Raw genomic sequence first — 18,885 nt, 5'->3', positions numbered from 1 at the left:
AAAAAAAACTCAATAAACATTCTGAGGAGAAAAAGAAAAAAAGACTAAAATTCAGATTTACATTTTAACATGAAGTTCGACAAGCTGAACTTAAGAAGCCATCGTCAATTGTCTAACAAACTGAAACACGTTAACCACTGATTCATATTAGTCAAAGCTCACCTGCTGACTTTCAAAACTCCAGGAGTTGTCAGGCAGCGAGGCATCAAGCACGTTTATTATCTCTTTAAAGTCTGTAGTGCTGCTGGGTTTCACGAAGGTGAAATCACTGATCTCGGACACGGGAGAAAAACAGGATCTAAAGGACTGGCTTTGAGATAACATGTCACCTCCCAGGACCTCTATGTACTTTATAGGCCCGTCAGTGTTCAACTGTAACTGCAAGTTTCTGCTTTGATTCTTATTTCCAGAATCATGCCCTCTGACACAGGAAAACGAACTGCATTTCCAGTTTCTAATGCACTTTACTCCTAATATAACAAAAGTCAGAAAAGATACAACAGAAACCGATGCAAGAGAAATTGTTAAATAAAATGTCAATTTGCTGGATTTGGTATTTGATTCTTTAGATTTCTGTCGAAAATCTAAAATGGCTTCATGGACACCATCCTCTAATGAAATATCAGCTGTTACTGTGGAGGACTGTACCGGCTCCCCGTTGTCCTTCATTTCTATAACAAGTCTCTGAATGGAGTCATCCTGTTCAGAAACACCACGTTTAGTCCTGACCTCTCCAGTATGGAGATTCACACTGAACAGAGAGTCGTCTGTAGCCTCAACAAGCTTATAAGAAATCCAGGCGTTGTGACCAGAGTCAGCGTCCACTGCTGTCACCTTGGTAACGAGATGTCCCGCCTTAGCAGACCGGGGCATCTTCTGATGAGGAAGAGATCCCATATCTGCAGACGGGTAAATGACAGCGGGGACATTGTCGTTCTGATCCAGAATAAAGACATGAACAGTCGCGTTGCCACTCAGAGGAGGAGAACCTTGGTCTTTTGCTTGCACTTGAATCCGAAATACTTTAAGTTTCTCATAGTCAAAGGAATGCATGCTGTAGATACTGCCATTGTCGGAGTTAATGTAAACGTAGGACGAAACAGATCTATCATTAAGCTGGCTGTCTAAAATGGAATATGATATTTTTGCATTCTCTCCAAAGTCGGGGTCCGACGCTGTCACTGAACAGAGCAGAGTACCCAAAGGATTATTTTCTATCACATATGCGTTATAGGAGGACTCGGAGAAGCTCGGGGGGTTGTCGTTGACGTCCACAATATTAACTGGTATTATTTTTTTCGTGGCGAGAGATGGGGAACCTGAATCGATGGCAGTCACTTCTATGTTATACTCTCTGAACCTTTCTCTGTCTAAGACTCCGTTAGTGACCAACGCGTAATGGTGGGCAAAGGAAGGATTTAGTTTGAAAGGATAACCGGGGAGCAACTGCAAAATCACCTTCCCATTCTCGCCAGAATCTATATCCCTTACAGTTATTAAAGCGACAACTGTCCCAACCGGAGCATCTTCACGAACAGGATTTGGCTGAGACGTAAGGACGATTTCCGGAGAATTGTCATTAACATCCACAATATCTATGTGCACGCTACAGTGACCTTCCATTTCAGGATTCCCTTTGTCTCTGGCTCTCACGTCGATTCTGTAAGCACTAGTGCCTTCGTAATCCAGGTCCCCTTTCAGGAATATTTCCCCCGTTTTTGGTTTGATATCAAACTTGTTACGCACCGACTCTGGAGTGTGCTCAACAAATGAGTAATCTATTTCACCGTTTGGACCTTCATCCGAATCCGTGGCAGTGATTTCAATAACGAGGGATCCCAGAAGAGTGTCCTCACTGAGATTTAGTTTATATGTGCTTTTTTCAAATACGGGGATGTTGTCATTAATATCAAGAACAACAACTGTGATTTGCGAGGTGCCAGATCTTGCTGGATTGCCTCCATCTACAGCCGTCAACAGCAGATTATGAACAGACTGCTTCTCTCTGTCAAGTGTCTTTTCTAATACCAGTTCAGGGATTTTTCTTCCGTCATCGAGATTCTTAACCTTCAACGTAAAACAGTCATTGTTGCTTATCGAATAAGACTTTAACGAATTGCTGCCTACATCGGGATCTTGTGCACTTTCCAAAGGAAAGCGTACACCTGGAGCTGTAGACTCGGCGATTTTTAAAGTACGTTCGTTTGTAAGAAACAGGGGCGAGTTGTCATTGATATCCTGGACTTCAACCTCGACGCGGTACAGCTGTAAAGGCATTTCAATAATAATCTCCAAAGGCAACAAGCAAGTGGAGCTTTGTCCACACAGATCCTCTCTGTCGAGTCTCTCACTCACTACCAGTTTGCCCTCTCCCAAATCCACACTGAAATACTGCTTACCAGCCTCAGAAGCTATCCGCAGTTTGCGTCCCAAAATTTCTGCGACATCCAGCCCCAGATCTTTAGCTATGTTTCCGACATCAGAACCCACTTTTAATTCCTCTTGAACCGTGTAACGGATCTGCCCGTCTATTGTACTCCAAAGAAGACAGAAAAGCAGCGACCACAGCACCTGCCGCCCGCAGAAGCTCTCTCCAGTCCGGCTTTTCATTCCCGGTCCGTTTAATATTTGTTTTCCATCAAACAATGGGGGTTAATTATTGCAGTCGAATCACGCAATCCAGCGGAAGAGCACGACTATCACATGGATCTAAACTGTGCATTAAGCTTCTGTTTTGTGTGCGTAAATGTACTGTATGTACAGCCTCCTCTTTCTCATGCATAAGCTCCGTAAGGGTTACGGTGCTGTAGCTGGGGGAAGCAGTAGATCTCTTTGTACAGCTAGTGCGCCTCATTGGCGCGTTGCGCGAACTGGATTATCCAATGGGAGGCGTGCTGTATCTTAAAGAAACAGTTTCTCTCCCGCTTCAAGCTTGATATTTGTTGTGTGTAAAATGTTCCGAAGATACCCATGGAAACTATGTAAAATAGAAATAATCGTATATGTATATATACGGTGCTTACACGTGTATCAGGACTGTACAAAAACATCACAAGCTAGCTGTGTGACATTGTAGGGATCTCAAAAACTGTTCTCAGGTTTTGGGGTTGTGTATTTCGTTGCAAGAAGGCACATGGAATGATAAATTAACGACAGATTGTTATGAACGTGCTTAAATAGGATTTGGGTGTGCTTGTATTATAAACTTTCAAAGAACTGTAACTGTTTCAATCTTTTAAAATAACATACTTCGTTTCAAGTCAATACATCAGTTCCACTCAGCAAATGCAAGAAGCAGACATTGTAATCATTGAAATAATCCACAGTTGAGACTTTATCTCTGGCATTTAATTGCAAATTAATTATGTTTGACGTTCCTGGCGAAGTACACTTTTTTCACGTAAAAAACTTTTCAACGTTTAAGTTATAATATTGGTAGCCTGTACCACACTTTGTTTCAAATGCCAGGAGGCACATTTGTGTATATGTAACTGAGAAATATTTTTTTATGTAGTCATAAAAGTTTAGTGATTACAATTGAATAAAAACATGCTCGTCTAAACAGCTAAAGGACTTTTACAATAGGTTTAGTTGTGAAAAACGTGTGAAAAAGTAATTTCCTTTTGGACTGGTTTATTAGGACATACAGTAGCAGGTCAGTCTCCTGTATTTATATTCATTTGATTTGGGTTAAAGCATAAGCGCTTATAAAAGTGTACTGTATGTGCGCCAGAAAAAGAAAAGGCAAAAGAGGGAGTATACAGTATAAGGAAAGAAATAGCTGGAAATGAGATTACGCATTTCAGTACAGTTACAATATACCTTATACACAATATTCCATATTAGATTAAGCAATATAAAAATATACACAATGTGTACAGTGAACCTGATTAATATCTCACTTCCATCTTTGACTAAATATTTTCTCTAACTGTAAGAGGGAAATAAAATATTCTGTTTAAAGGTTTATCTCTGGCTTCAGATTGTTTAGTCACATAATTGCCTGAGTAACTGAATGAGAACCATCAGTTTCCATCTAGTGCTCACCTGTTGGCTTTCAAAACTCCAGGAGTTGTCAGGCAGCGAGGCGTCAAGCACGTTTATTATCTCTTGAAAGTCTGTAGTGCTGCTGGGTTTCACGAAGGTGAAATCACTGATCTCGGACATGGGAGAAAAGCAGGATCTAAAGGACTGGCTTTGAGATAACATGTCACCTCCCAGGACCTCTATGTACTTTATAGGCCCGTCAGTGTTCAGCTGTAACTGCAAGTTTCTCTGTGGATTCTTGTCGGCACGTTTGACACAACAACACGCAGCACCTCTGCTGTTCCTAACGCACTTCACTGCTAATATGACAAACGTCAGAAAAGAAACTGCAGACACAGAAGCAAGAGCAAGTATTAAATAAAAAGTAATTTTGTGCGATTTGTTACTGGGTTCTTTCGATTTCTGTCGGAAATCCAAAATAGGTTCATGGACACCATCTTCTAATGAAATATCTATTGTGACTGTAGCGGACTGTACTGGCTCTCCGTTGTCCTTCATTTCTATAACAAGTCTCTGAATGGAGTCATCCTGTTCAGAAATACCACGTTTAGTCCTGACCTCTCCAGTATGGAGATTCACACTGAACAGAGTGTCGTCTGTAGCCTCAACAAGTTTATAAGAAATCCAGGCGTTGTGACCAGAGTCAGCGTCAACTGCCGTCACCTTGGTAACGAGATGTCCCGCTTTCGCAGACCGGGGCATTTTCTGATGAGGAAGAGATCCCATATCTGCAGACGGGTAAATGACAGCGGGGACATTGTCGTTCTGATCCAGAATAAAGACATGAACAGTCGCGTTGCTTTGTAGAGAAGGGGAACCTTGATCCGCAGCGCGTACAGTAATCTGGAAGACTTTTAATTTTTCATAGTCAAAGGAATTCAAGCTATATATAGTCCCGTTCTCCGAATTAATATAAAAATACGACGAAACATGAATCCCATTTACCACAGAATCCACGATCGAATACGAGATTAAAGAGTTCTTTCCCGAGTCTTTATCGGAGGCGGACACACAACACAGCGACTCACCCGCTGGGCTGTTTTCTTTCATGTACACGTCGTAGGAAGGCCGTGAGAATAACGGAGAATTGTCATTTACATCTAAAACTTCGACGTGGATGAGTTTCTTCGTCTGAAGGCGAGGTGTCCCGGAGTCCGTCGCAACTATTTCTATGTCATAGTCGGATGTGGTTTCGCGATCTAATTGCGAATCGGTTACCAAGGAATAATGGTTTTCGAAAGAGGGCTTCAGTTTGAAAGGGTAGCCCGGGGATACCTGTAGATCCACCTTTCCATTTTCCCCAGAATCCAGATCTCTCGCGTTAATTAAAGCTAACACGGTACCTACTGGAGCATTTTCGAGGACTGGGTTCGGCAATGAAGTGAGAATGACTTCTGGTGGGTTATCATTCACGTCTAAAACATTGACTTGAACAGTACAGTGACCTTCCAGCTCTGGGATACCTCTATCTTTACCTCGAACATCAAAAGTATAAAATTTACTCTCTTCGTAATCCAGGTCTCCTATGACGCTAATCTCACCCGTGTCAGGGTTTATAGCAAACAGTTTCTGTACCACATCAGACGTGTGAGTACCGAAAGAGTACTGTATTTGTCCATTTGGTCCTTCATCTAAGTCGGTGGTTTTAAGTGTAACAATGACAGTCCCCGGCGCAGTATTTTCACTAATAGATGCTTTGTAAACTGTTTGATCAAACTGTGGCGCGTTGTCATTACTATCTTGGACGACAACCTGAATCAAAGTGGTACCAGATTTGACGGGATTTCCTCCATCTAAAGCGGTTAATACGAGATGGTGAAAAGCCTGTTTTTCTCTGTCTAAGGATTTCTCCAAAATCAATTCCGGGGAAATTCTGCCATCTTCGAGACTTTTAACATTTAACCGAAAATATTCATTAGCATTTATAGAATAAGAACGCAGGCTATTGGTACCAACATCAGGGTCCTGTGCGCTTTCCAACGGAAATCGCGCCCCTGGTGTCATAGATTCAGCAATTTTTAAAATGTGCTCTTTTGTAAGGAAATTCGGAGCATTGTCATTAACGTCCTGGATTTCAATCTCAACGCGGTGCAGCTGCAAGGGCGATTCAGTAATAACTTGCAGAGGTAATAAGCAGATAGTATTTTGTCCACAGATATACTCCCTGTCTATTATCTCGCTCACGACCAGTTCGCCCTTTCCCAAATCCACACTGAAATATTGCTTACCAGTCTCAGAAGCTATACGAAGCTTGCGGTCCGAAATTTCGGCAACGCTCAAGCCCAAGTCTTTGGCTATATTCCCAACAACAGAACCCTCTTTTAATTCCTCGGGAATCGTGTAGCGAATCTGTCCGTCTATTGTACTCCACGACACAAAACAACAGAGCAACCACAGCGCCTGCCATTCCGAGATCGGATTCCTTGTCCCGCTTTTCATTTCCCAGGGCAAATAAATTGCATTTCTATCAAAGCATCCTTTTTAAACCCACAACAAAATCCTTCCCCCAAGATGTTATGAAAAGGACATTGCTGAAAATGAAAAAGGAGTACTTAAAAAATCCCGATATTTAAGTATTATATCCATTGATGTGAGCACAGCCTCTACATAAGCAGCAATGAGCATTGTAAGGGGTTATAGTACTGCAGCTGGAGGTGGGGGAAGGGAGTCGATCTCTTTGTACAACTCACCATTTGATTGGTGCAGAACGCAGTACATGTCTATCCAATAGAAATGCTAAAACGTCTTAAAGTCACATTTCGCTGACACTATTCATGCCTACCTATACGCGAGCTGTGATTAGCATTTACGGGTTACAGTCAAATGTTAATTCAGTGGACAGTGACAAAGATTGAAGAACAAGTTAACACATGCATTTGTTCATAAAAATAGTTAATTAAAATAGACTAAAATAAAAAATCACGTTTCTTTCCTTCATAAACGCATTAAGTACTCCCTGTGAATTTTCTACTGCTGTTTCCAGACATAAGAAAACAAAACGTGCAAAATATTTCTGATACAAATCCACAGAGGGATCCATTTAATTGCTATTGTGATTAAATGATAAACTAAATAACTCTCCTTTAGATATTGAATCTCTAAACACAGGTTGACTGGACGTAAGCCTACACATCGCTTAATAACAACAGGTTTTTTTTTTTGTCAGAAAGATTCTCTGTCCTGCAAACCACAGCACTGTCAGATAAGTCCCTGTGTGGAGCTGTCCATCTCAATGGTGCTGAAATTCGGGAACACATCCATGAAACAAATTAGTGCAGTGGACACCTGAGCTCTGTAATTCCCTCCTTTAAGCCCTTGTTGCGTGAGTTGTTGCTGGCACGTGAAACGAAAACTTGAAGTTTAGTAGTGTTAACATTTAAAACTATTTTCTTTCTACCAAATTGTAAACAGCACCAGTTACCAGTTACACTGAAAGCAACGAGGTTCAATTAACAGAGTATAGAAACTGCATGTGATATCTTTGAATTAATCGACTTAATGAAAAGCTTCAAATAATATAATCACTACATTATCAAATATATAAAAAACAATTTCAGACACGACATATTTCTTTTAAAAAAGGCATATACATATATTGGTTTCCTGTTGCAATGGTAATAATGATGATATGATAAAACTAGCAGTTTTTTACTTTAAAGCTTAGTTTCAGAAATTATTTTTCTCAGCTTCTGCTCATTTTAAAGTTCAAAAACATTGAGACCAACAAATGTGGGGTGAAAAACACCCGATCTGTTTGTGATCAGACCATGGAATGGAGGAGTGTGGTACCTTCTGCACAAGCAAACGACAACCAATGGGCCCGATGGTACAGGTGGTACCAGTCGTCTGGGAGGTGCAGCAGCCCCCTTCCAATTGTACAACCTCACACTGATAATGACCCATTCCCAATTTCTAACATAACCACTTTAATTTCATATCCGTTTTTCCCCAAAAATATTATTCGTTATGCTGTAAAATCATTACTTATTTTAAAAATCATTAGTATATAATTTTTGGTTTAAAAAGACATCAAGAATTTGAACATTGATTAACTTTAACCACCAAGAATAAAACAAAATACAGAAGAATTATTTCATATTAACAACCATTAACACGTAAATTAGTGAAGCTTATTACAGACGGGGGTTCAAATAATAAGACTGATATTAATCATAATTATTTAACTATGGACACTCAAAACAATTGCCCACACAGAGAGAGATATTTTCCCTGTAATCCTTATTTAATCTCTGAAGGGAAAAAAGAAAACAATCATTATGATATTATTACAGAATTACCAAAATAAGGAATACTGATTCATTTTCTCATCTGTTCAGAAACAAACTTGGCTATTTACAGAATTCTTACCTGTTGACTTTCAAAAGTCCAGGCATTGTCTGGTAAGGACGCGTCAAGCACGTTTATTATCTCTTGAAAGTCTGTAGTGCTGCTGGGTTTCACGAAGGTGAAATCACTGATCTCGGACATGGGAGAAAAGCAGGATCTAAAGGACTGGCTTTGAGATAACATGTCACCTCCCAGGACCTCTATGTACTTTATAGGCCCGTCAGTGTTCAGCTGTAACTGCAAGTTTCTCTGTGGATTCTTGTCGGCACGTTTTACACAACAACACGCAGCACCTCTGCTGTTCCTAACGCACTTCACTGCTAATATGACAAACGTCAGAAAAGAAATTGCAGACACAGATGCAAGAGCAAGTATTAAATAAAAAGTAATTTTGCTCGATTTTTTATCAGGTTCTTTCGATTTCTGTCGGAAATCCAAAATAGGTTCATGGACACCATCTTCTAATGAAATATCTATTGTGACTGTAGCGGACTGTACCGGCTCTCCGTTGTCCTTCATTTCTATAACAAGTCTCTGAATGGAGTCATCCTGTTCAGAAACACCACGTTTAGTCCTGACCTCTCCAGTATGGAGATTCACACTGAACAGAGAGTCGTCTGTAGCCTCAACAAGTTTATAAGAAATCCAGGCGTTGTGACCAGAGTCAGCGTCCACTGCTGTCACCTTGGTAACGAGATGTCCCGCTTTAGCAGACCGGGGCATCTTCTGATGAGGAAGAGATCCCATATCTGCAGACGGGTAAATGACAGCGGGGACATTGTCGTTCTGATCCAGAATAAAGACATGAACAGTCGCGTTGCTGCTCAGAGGAGGAGAACCTTGGTCTTTTGCCTGCACTTGAATTTGAAATACTTTTAATTTCTCATAGTCGAAAGAATGCATGCTGTAGATACTGCCATTATCGGAGTTAATGTAAATATACGAAGAAAGAGATATGTCTTGCACCTTAGTGTCCAAAATAGAATACGAGACTTTGGCATTCTCCCCCAAATCTGAATCAGAAGCTGAAACTGAATAGAGTATTTTACCTGGAGTGGCGTTTTCTTTTACATACGCTGTGTAAGAAGCCTTCGAAAACACCGGGGCATTATCGTTAACATCTAAAATATTAACAGTTATTATTTTTTGCGTCCTAAGAGAAGGTGAACCCGAGTCAGATGCTTGTATTTCTATGTTATATTCTGGAAACGTTTCACGATCTAAACTAGAATCTGTAACCAGTGCATAATGATTAGCAAAGGAAGGCTTTAATTTAAAAGGATAACCCGGAGACACTAATACGTTTACTTTCCCATTGTCTCCGGAGTCTAAATCTTTGGCGGTGATTAAAGCAACTACAGTTCCGACTGAGGCGTCTTCCCGAACAGGGCTGGGTAATGATGTGAGAACTATCTCCGGTGCATTATCATTCACGTCCAGAATTTCGACGTGCACACTACAGTGAGTTTCCATTGCTGGAGTTCCTTTGTCTGTAGCACGGACATCAAATTCAAACGAGCTGGATTCCTCATAATCTATCTGATCAATTATAACTAACTCTCCCGTCTCGGCATTAATATTAAATGTATTGAGAATTTTGTGTGCAGTATGATCAGCAAATGAATACAGAACATCCCCGTTAGATCCTTCATCTAAATCAACGGCTTTAAATGCTGTGATCACTGTACCTTTAGGCGAGTTTTCCTGCACTGGTGTTTCATATAGAGCTTTCTCAAAATGAGGCGCATTATCATTGATATCTAGAACGTGAATAGTTATCTGTGTCGTCCCTGATCTGGCCGGATTTCCACCGTCTATAGCCATGAGCACAAGCTGAATAACAGGCTCGTTTTCTCTATCCAGAGCCTTTTCTAAAATCAATTCTGGAACCTTCGCCCCATCCTTGTTAGTTTTAACATTTAAAACAAAATTGCCATTTTTATTTATCCTGTAAGAACTCATTGCATTCGTACCGACGTCGGGATCTCTTGCGTTTTTAAGTGGAAAACGCGCTCCAGGCGCAGTTGATTCTGCGATGTTTAAGACTTGCTCGGTCGTAACAAAAGAAGGAGTGTTGTCATTAATATCTTGGATTTCAACCTCAACACGATACAACTGCAATGGCGATTCAATAATAACTTCCAGCGGTATCAAGCAACTGGCGCTTTGTCCACACAGATTCTCCCTGTCGATTGTTTCGCTCACAACCAATTCGCCCTTTCCCCAATCCACACTGAAATACTGCTTACCAGCCTCGGAAGCTATCCGCAGTTTGCGATCCGAAATTTCTGCAATCTGCAGCCCCAAGTCTTTAGCTATATTTCCGACAATGGAACCCTCATTTAATTCCTCTGGAATCGTGTATCGAATCTGTCCGTATATTGTATTCCACAAGAGAAAGAAACAAAGCGACCATAGCCACCGCCATTCCAAACTCCAAATCCTCGTCCCGTTTCTGTATAAACTGATGAATTGCATTGCCATTAATAAGCTTTTTTTTCTTCAAAAAGACAACAGAGTATTTAAACAAATCATGCAACAAACCATAATAAAAACAACATATTTCCAGTATAAGCACAGAATCTATTCTGAATATCCTTGAATGCGTGTATAGCCTTCTTTCTCCCATATGTGTGCATTGTAAGGGTTACGGTGCTGCGACTCGGGGGAGGGAGTAGATCTCTTTGTACAACTCAGCATTTTATTGGCGCACACTGCCTCACTAGCTTATCCAATAGGAGTTGAGCAGTACCTTAAAGAAACAGTCTTTCCTTTGAAGGAACACGAGATATGACGCTGAAATGCCCAAAGTTATAGTAAAGAGCAATGTAATCTCATTCATTTCAAACAATTTGTAATATGAAGCAAGTTGCCCAACTGACATTTTTGTCTGATTAAACAATTACATTAAAAAAGTCAACCCTTTAGAAATGTCCAAATACTGTAACGTTCTCTCTAACTATTAAGACAGAGAGCTTGTATGTCTTTATGTCTATTTAAGATCTGGTGAGAGACTCCTTCAAGCTAGGATCTTTGCGCATCCTAACCTGTAGTTCAGCTGTGATCCTCCAAGCGTCCGTGTAGGCACTATAATCTAAGAGCTCGTGTGTCAATCAACACAGGGAATGAGGTTAATCATACAATTACAAAGCAATGTGATTAATTTACTTGTGCAATTCATTAAATTGGCGAACTAAGACAAAAGGGTGATTTAATTTGAAATTGATTTAAATTTGAAGGCCGAACTATATATATATATAAAACATTTCATATATTTCATGTATAAACCAGAGAAATTACATCCAAATTATATACATGAATGGCATTTGACGCTAAAATGAAACAAATTTGAAATCTTTATCAAAACGGATACAAATGAACCATTCTCTCTCATACAGTTCTGTTTTAGTGACCACAGACGTTCTATTGTTCTTGGTGTAGTCCACCAAAATGAAAATTCACACGCAACGAATATAAAACCGGAATATTTTGGCACATTAAGATTTAAGATACCATTTGTTATAAAAAAGGCAATTTACATTACGTCGACATTCGCTGTCCTGAGTTACTACAGTATATTAGAAGATACTTCCCTTTGATTGCCTTTCTGCTTTAATGAACTATTCTGAAGCTAAAATCCGAAACGTTTTGTAAAATGAATGATTAAAGCGTTCAAAACCATTGTATTAGTAAAAGAGAATAAAAGATCTTCTATGAATAATTACAATTCATTGCATTAAGAAAAGCGCAATAGTTTCATTAGCAATGCTCACCTGTTGGCTTTCAAAACTCCAGGAGTTGTCAGGTAAAGACGCGTCAAGCACGTTTATTATCTCTTTAAAGTCTGTAGTGCTGCTGGGTTTCACGAAGGTGAAATCACTGATCTCGGACATGGGAGAAAAGCAGGATCTGAAGGACTGGCTTTGAGATAACATGTCACCTCCCAGGACCTCTATGTACTTTATAGGCCCGTCAGTGTTCAGCTGTAACTGCAAGTTTCTCTGTGGATTCTTGTCGGCACGTTTGACACAACAACACGCGGCACCTCTGCTGTTCCTAACGCACTTCACTGCTAATATGACAAACGTCAGAAAAGAAACTGCAGACACAGAGGCAAGAGCAAGTATTAAATAAAAAGTAATTTTGCTCGATTTTTTATCAGGTTCTTTCGATTTCTGTCGGAAATCCAAAATAGGTTCATGGACACCATCTTCTAATGAAATATCAATTGTGACTGTAGCGGTCTGTACCGGCTCTCCGTTGTCCTTCATTTCTATAACAAGTCTCTGAATGGAGTCATCCTGTTCAGAAACACCACGTTTAGTCCTGACCTCTCCAGTATAGAGATTCACACTGAACAGAGTGTCGTCTGTAGCCTCAACTAGCTTATAAGAAATCCAGGCGTTGTGACCAGAGTCAGCGTCCACTGCTGTCACCTTGGTAACGAGATGTCCCGCTTTCGCAGACCGGGGCATCTTCTGATGTGGAAGAGATCCCATATCTGCAGACGGGTAAATTACAGCGGGGACATTGTCGTTCTGATCCAGAATAAAGACATGAACAGTCACGTTGCTGCTTTTTGATGGAGAGCCTTTGTCATTTGCCTGCACCTGAATCTGAAACATTTTTATTTTCTCATAGTCGAAAGAATGCATGCTGTAGATACTGCCGTTAGCAGAGTTTATATAAATATATGAGGTTACTGAAACGTCCTGAACTTTGGTGTCCAACATGGAATAGGAGATCTCGGAATTCTCTCCTATGTCTGGGTCAGAAGCAGATACTGAGCACAGTATTAAGCCAGGGGGATCATTTTCCTTCACATAAACCGTATAAGAAGATTGTGAGAAGCGCGGCGGGTTGTCATTTACATCTAAAATACGGACTGTAATCACTTTGCTCGACGAGAGAGGAGGCGAGCCCGAATCCGACGCTTCTATCTTTATATTGTATTCTGGAAATTCCTCACGATCTAACTGAGAATCAGTTACCAATGTGTAATGATTGGAAAAGGAGGGTTTTAGTTTGAAAGGACATTCCGAAGGCAACGTTAATGTGACTTTAGCATTGTCTTCAGAATCTATGTCTTTGACACTTATTAATGCAACTACAGTACCAATAGGCGCATCTTCTCGAATAGGTTTAGGAAAAGACGTAATTATGATCTCCGGTGCATTGTCATTCACATCTAAAACGTCCACCTGTACGCTGCTGTGTCCTTCAATTGCGGGGACACCCTTGTCTGTGGCGCGAACATCAAATTTGTAGGAAGTACGCGTTTCATAATCTAACTGGTCATTTACAGTTATCTCACCCGTATGCGGATTTATATGAAAAAGATTTCGCACTGCCTCTGAAGTATGTGTACCAAAAGAATACACAATTTCACCGTTCTGACCCTCATCCAAATCAATGGCTTTAACAGTCACTACTACAGTACCATTTGGCGTGTCTTCCTTCAGCCGAGTTTCATACAAAGCATTGTCAAACACGGGTGCATTATCATTGATGTCTAGAACTTTAACTGTGATCAGTGTAGTCCCAGATTTCGCTGGATTCCCCCCATCTACTGCTGTCAGTACGAGCTGATGAATAGGCTGCTTCTCTCTGTCTAGGGCTTTTTGCAATATCAGCTCTGGGACCTTTGTTCCGTCTTTGTTAGTTTTAACGTTCAAAGCAAAGTTTGGGTTTTTATTTAAATTATAGGAACGTAGGGAATTTGTGCCAGCATCGGGGTCTTGTGCAGTTTCCAAAGGAAATGTCACGCCAGGCATAGTGGATTCGGCGACATTAAGAACGTTCTCACTTTTAGAGAATTTCGGAGAATTGTCGTTAATATCTTGGATTTCAACCTCAACTCGGTACAGCTGCAATGGTTCTTCAATAATAATTTCCAAAGGTAACAGGCAACTGCTTTGCCCACACAGACTCTCCCTGTCGATGTTCTCACTCACCACTAATTCCCCCTTTTCCATATCCACATTGAAATATTGCTTACCATCCTCAGAAGCTATCCGCAGTTTGCGATCTGACATTTCGCCAACGTTCAATCCCAAATCGTTTGCTATATTCCCAACAGCTGAACCCTCTTTTAATTCCTCGGGAATTGCGTATCGAATCTGTCCGTATGTCGTATTCCACAACAGACAGGAAAGAAACAAGAATCGCGCCTGCCATTTGAAAATCTTTTTCCTAGTCCGACTCTTCATTTCTCTGTTTTATAATCCTTTAATAAACCGTTTTCTTAAAACAGCCAAGTCCTAAATAACAAAAGAAACGTAACGTTATTAATTTATGTTTCGCCAAGCTGGATTGTAGTTAAAAATCATCTCGGTATCCGCGAAGGCGAATGCAGCTCTCCGTCTCCCAGCAAAAGCATTGTAAGGGTTACGGTGAGGCGGCTGGGGGAAGGGAATAGATCTCTTTGTACAGTTCTTATCGTTTATTGGTGCAGAGCGCTGCATTAGGCTCCTCCAATAGCAGCTATGCTTTGTTTTAAAGAAACAGTCTTTTCCTTTGCTCACTGCAACAGGTATTCTACTGTACAGTATATGACACAACCAACAGCATTCGCCTAATACAGGTGCTTACACTAAGCACTGCTGTTCCTAAAAGTTCACTTGTTTTAGTAAATAAAAAAATAATAATAATTCTCTACAGAGCTAAATGAAGAAGCATATACCATCTATGTAAACTTGTTTTAAATAAACGTGAGGGAGAATTAACAACTGAGTTATTTGCTCACACCACATACTTAAATTGAACCACCTAATTCAATAATGGAAGTAATCATGTTTTTGCTAAAAGCTTATTATATAGCCTGTACTAATAGATTAATTAATTCTTCAGTTTAATAAAGTGTAGTGATTTTTAAGGTTTCCATAAATCTAATTATCAGCTTTAAAGAGGACTAACAAAAAAAAAAGAAGTGGAAGAAATCGCGTAATGATGTACTGTAGCTGTGAGTTATAAACAAAGGGTATTCTAAATCTGGTACTGCATTTGTATTGCTTACCATTCCGGTAATCAGCGACTCACAAATGATAAACGTGCTAAAATATAGTTTACCAATTGTGAAACAGGATGGTAAGAAAAGTGGGCTATGGTACTGTAGGTTGGTGTAAACATATTTTCTCTTTCTACAGTATATATACTGTACACAAAAGTCATGATACTAAGGTCATGACCAAAGAAGCCAAGTGAGAACGCAATCGATTAAAATATGCATAGGGAGCACCAACCCCTTTTCACGAAGCATGCCAACAGACAAGATATAAATAAAAGTTTGTGTATACAGTAAAAGCTTTCCCTCAAGCCCAACAGCATATTTACAGTAAAATGCGCAAACTGACATTGTTGTCGTATATTAGAACAATAAAAACAGTTATTACTTCACCCATATTCAATGCATCACAACAAGGCAACACAAACAAAAGTGCATACTGTAGATACAAATGAAAAACGAGCACTGATTCATTTATATTTTTTACAATGGAACTGTAAACAGTATAAACAGCTACTTTGGCATGTTCCTCTAAATCATTTACTGTACCTAGTGCTCACCTGTTGACTTTCAAAACTCCAGGAGTTGTCAGGCAGCGAGGCGTCAAGCACGTTTATTATCTCTTTAAAGTCTGTAGTGCTGCTGGGTTTCACGAAGGTGAAATCACTGATCTCGGACATGGGAGAAAAGCAGGATCTAAAGGACTGGCTTTGAGATAACATGTCACCTCCCAGGACCTCTATGTACTTTATAGGCCCGTCAGTGTTCAGCTGTAACTGCAAGTTTCTCTGTGGATTCTTGTCGGCACGTTTGACACAACAACACGCAGCACCTCTGCTGTTCCTAACGCACTTCACTGCTAATATGACAAACGTCAGAAAAGAAATTGTAGACACAGAGGCAAGAGCAAGTATTAAATAAAAAGTAATTTTGCTCGAATTTTTATCAGGTTCTTTCGATTTCTGTCGGAAATCCAAAATAGGTTCATGGACACCATCTTCTAATGAAATATCAATTGTGACTGTAGCGGACTGTACCGGCTCTCCGTTGTCCTTCATTTCTATAACAAGTCTCTGAGTGGAGTCATCCTGTTCAGAAACTCTACGTTTAGTCCTGACCTCTCCAGTATGGAGATTCACACTGAACAGAGTGTTGTCTGTAGCCTCAACAAGCTTATAAGAAATCCAGGCGTTGTGACCAGAGTCAGCGTCCACTGCTGTCACCTTGGTAACGAGATGTCCCGCTTTCGCAGACCGGGGCATCTTCTGATGAGGAAGAGATCCCATATCTGCAGACGGGTAAATGACAGCGGGGACATTGTCGTTCTGATCCAGAATAAAGACATGAACAGTCACGTTGCTGCTTTCTGACGGTGACCCTTTGTCGGTTGCCTTTACCTGAATCTGAAATACTTTTAATTTCTCATAGTCAAATGATTGCATACTGTAAATGCTGCCATTGTCGGAATTGATATATACATACGAAGAAATAGAAACATCTTGCACCTTTGAATCTAAAATAGTGTAGGAAACCTTTGCATTCTCCCCCAGATCGGGATCAGAAGCGGACACTGAGCACAGAACTGCTCCAGGGGCACTGTTTTCCTTCACATACACTGAATAAAAGGGTTGTGAAAAACGAGGCGGGTTGTCATTGACATCCACAACACTGACAGTTACGGTTTTCTTAGTTGAAAGAGGCGGAGAGCCGGAGTCTATTGCAAATATTTCAATATTATACTCCGGAAACATTTCTCGATCTAACGAAGCGTCAGTAACCAAAGCATAATGGTTAGAAAATGACGATTTAAGTTTAAATGGATTACCTGAAGGTAGCTGCAAATTAACGTTGCCGTTTTCCCCAGAATCTAAATCTTTTGTACTGATTAAAGCAACTACTGTTCCAATGGTAGCGTTCTCCAAAACGGGACTTGGTAAGGAAGTAAAAACTATTTCTGGAGCGTTATCGTTTATGTCAGTAATTTCCACATGCACTGTACAATGTTCTTCCATTTTGGGGTTACCATTGTCTATTGCGCGAACATCAAATTTGTACGACTTGGATAATTCATAATCTATCTGGCCTTTTACGACAATTTCACCCGTGAGGGAATTTACCTCAAAAAGCTTTTGCACAGTTTCCTGTGTGTGATCCCCGAATGAGTATTGAATTTCCCCGTTAGGACCTTCGTCTAAGTCTTTCGCTTTGACTTCAACAGCGACTGTGCCTTTACTGGTGTTTTCACTCAACGCAATTTTGTACACAGGCTTTTCAAATCGTGGAGCATTGTCATTGGTGTCTAACACCTGGACAATGATCTCTGTTGTCCCTGACCTAGCCGGTTTGCCTCCGTCCACCGCAGTCAAAGTCAAGTGGAGAGCAGCTTTTGTCTCCCTGTCTAGAGCTTTTTTCAAAATTAGCTCAGGGACCTTCGTACCGTCGTCATGACTCTTTATATTCAAAGAAAAAAAATCGTTAGGGTTCAAAAGATACGAACTCAATGCATTACTACCAACATCGGGGTCCTGTGCGCTCTCCAATGGAAATCGCGCTCCAGGAGCTACATGCTCACCGATGTTTAAAACGTGCTCCATTGTTTGAAAACCCGGTGCATTGTCATTGATATCCTGGATTTCAACCTCCACACGGTATAACTGCAGTGGCGTTTCAATGATAATTTCCAGCGGTAAAAGGCAACTTGCCTTCTGCCCACAAAGATATTCCCTGTCGATTTTCTCGATCACAACCAATTCGCCTTTGCTCAAATCCACATTGAAATACTGTTTTCCAGCTTCAGAAGCTATCCGCATCTTACGGTCCGAAATTTCAGCAGCACTCAAGCCCAAATCCTTTGCTATATTCCCGACAAGTGAGCCCTCGTTTAATTCCTCTGGAACTGTGTACCTGAGCTGTCCGTCTGCTGTTATCCACAAGAGAAAGAAGTGAAACAACCACAGTGCCTGCGATTCCAAAAATATTTTCTTCGTTCGATTATTCATCTCTCCGAACCCCTCGTTTAAAATCCTGCACCAACGCTGTTTTTATAAAGCATAGTAAATTGCCGATGCATGTCCAAGAGAGATGGACATCACTCTGATGTATTACATACAAATAATTATTTTTTTCATATCAATTAATAACATTTCTATCTTTTTAAACCAGACGCCATGCATACAACCCTTCTTCATCTTGCTCTGAGCATTGTAAGGGTTACGGTGCTGCTGGTGGTGAGGGGGGAGTAGATCTCTTTGTACAGTTCAAAATGTGATTGGAGGACAACACCACACAGGCTCACCCAATAAGATACATTCTACGTTTTAAAGCAACAGTATCTTTACAGATAGAAGAAAGTGCTTGCTGTATGCTCTAATTGAGGACATGTCGTTTTGGATTTCACAATATAATACCATTTTGAAACACACTGATCAACATAATTCTAAATTCTTGAGACATGGTATTGTAATTTTCTAAACAGCAGCGCAGAAACG

The 18,885-nt window shown here is 40.4% G+C and overlaps 2 protein-coding genes across 6 annotated transcripts in view; both read right to left on the bottom strand.

Moving 5' to 3' along the window:
- LOC102689599 (protocadherin gamma-C5-like) overlaps nucleotides 1–18,885 on the bottom strand; it is a 211,921-nt gene that overhangs the window by 21,624 nt on the left and 171,412 nt on the right. Inside the window, exon 1 of one of the 5 annotated variants that reach the window (XM_015349724.2) lies at nucleotides 163–2,381. The exons of the other annotated variants lie outside the window; for them this stretch is intronic. Coding sequence (XP_015205210.2) covers nucleotides 163–2,277 — 2,115 coding nt within the window. The 5' untranslated portion in view covers nucleotides 2,278–2,381. Of the gene's footprint in view, nucleotides 1–162; nucleotides 2,382–18,885 lie in introns of those variants that run through there. 5 annotated transcript variants of the gene reach the window in all.
- LOC138241823 (protocadherin Fat 4-like) lies at nucleotides 8,374–18,207 on the bottom strand. The gene is made up of 3 exons (XM_069195672.1): nucleotides 15,958–18,207; nucleotides 12,168–14,513; nucleotides 8,374–10,764 (listed from the first exon to the last, which is right to left on the bottom strand). Exons 1-3 carry the CDS (start codon nucleotides 18,205–18,207, stop codon nucleotides 8,401–8,403), a joined length of 6,960 nt encoding a protein of 2,319 aa, XP_069051773.1. The 3' UTR covers nucleotides 8,374–8,400.

This window comes from Lepisosteus oculatus, chromosome 11, assembly GCF_040954835.1.
Source record: "Lepisosteus oculatus isolate fLepOcu1 chromosome 11, fLepOcu1.hap2, whole genome shotgun sequence".
NCBI lineage: Eukaryota > Metazoa > Chordata > Actinopteri > Semionotiformes > Lepisosteidae > Lepisosteus > Lepisosteus oculatus.
The sequence above is the reverse complement of the archived record's forward strand: the minus strand, read 5'-3'. Positions and strand labels throughout refer to the sequence as shown.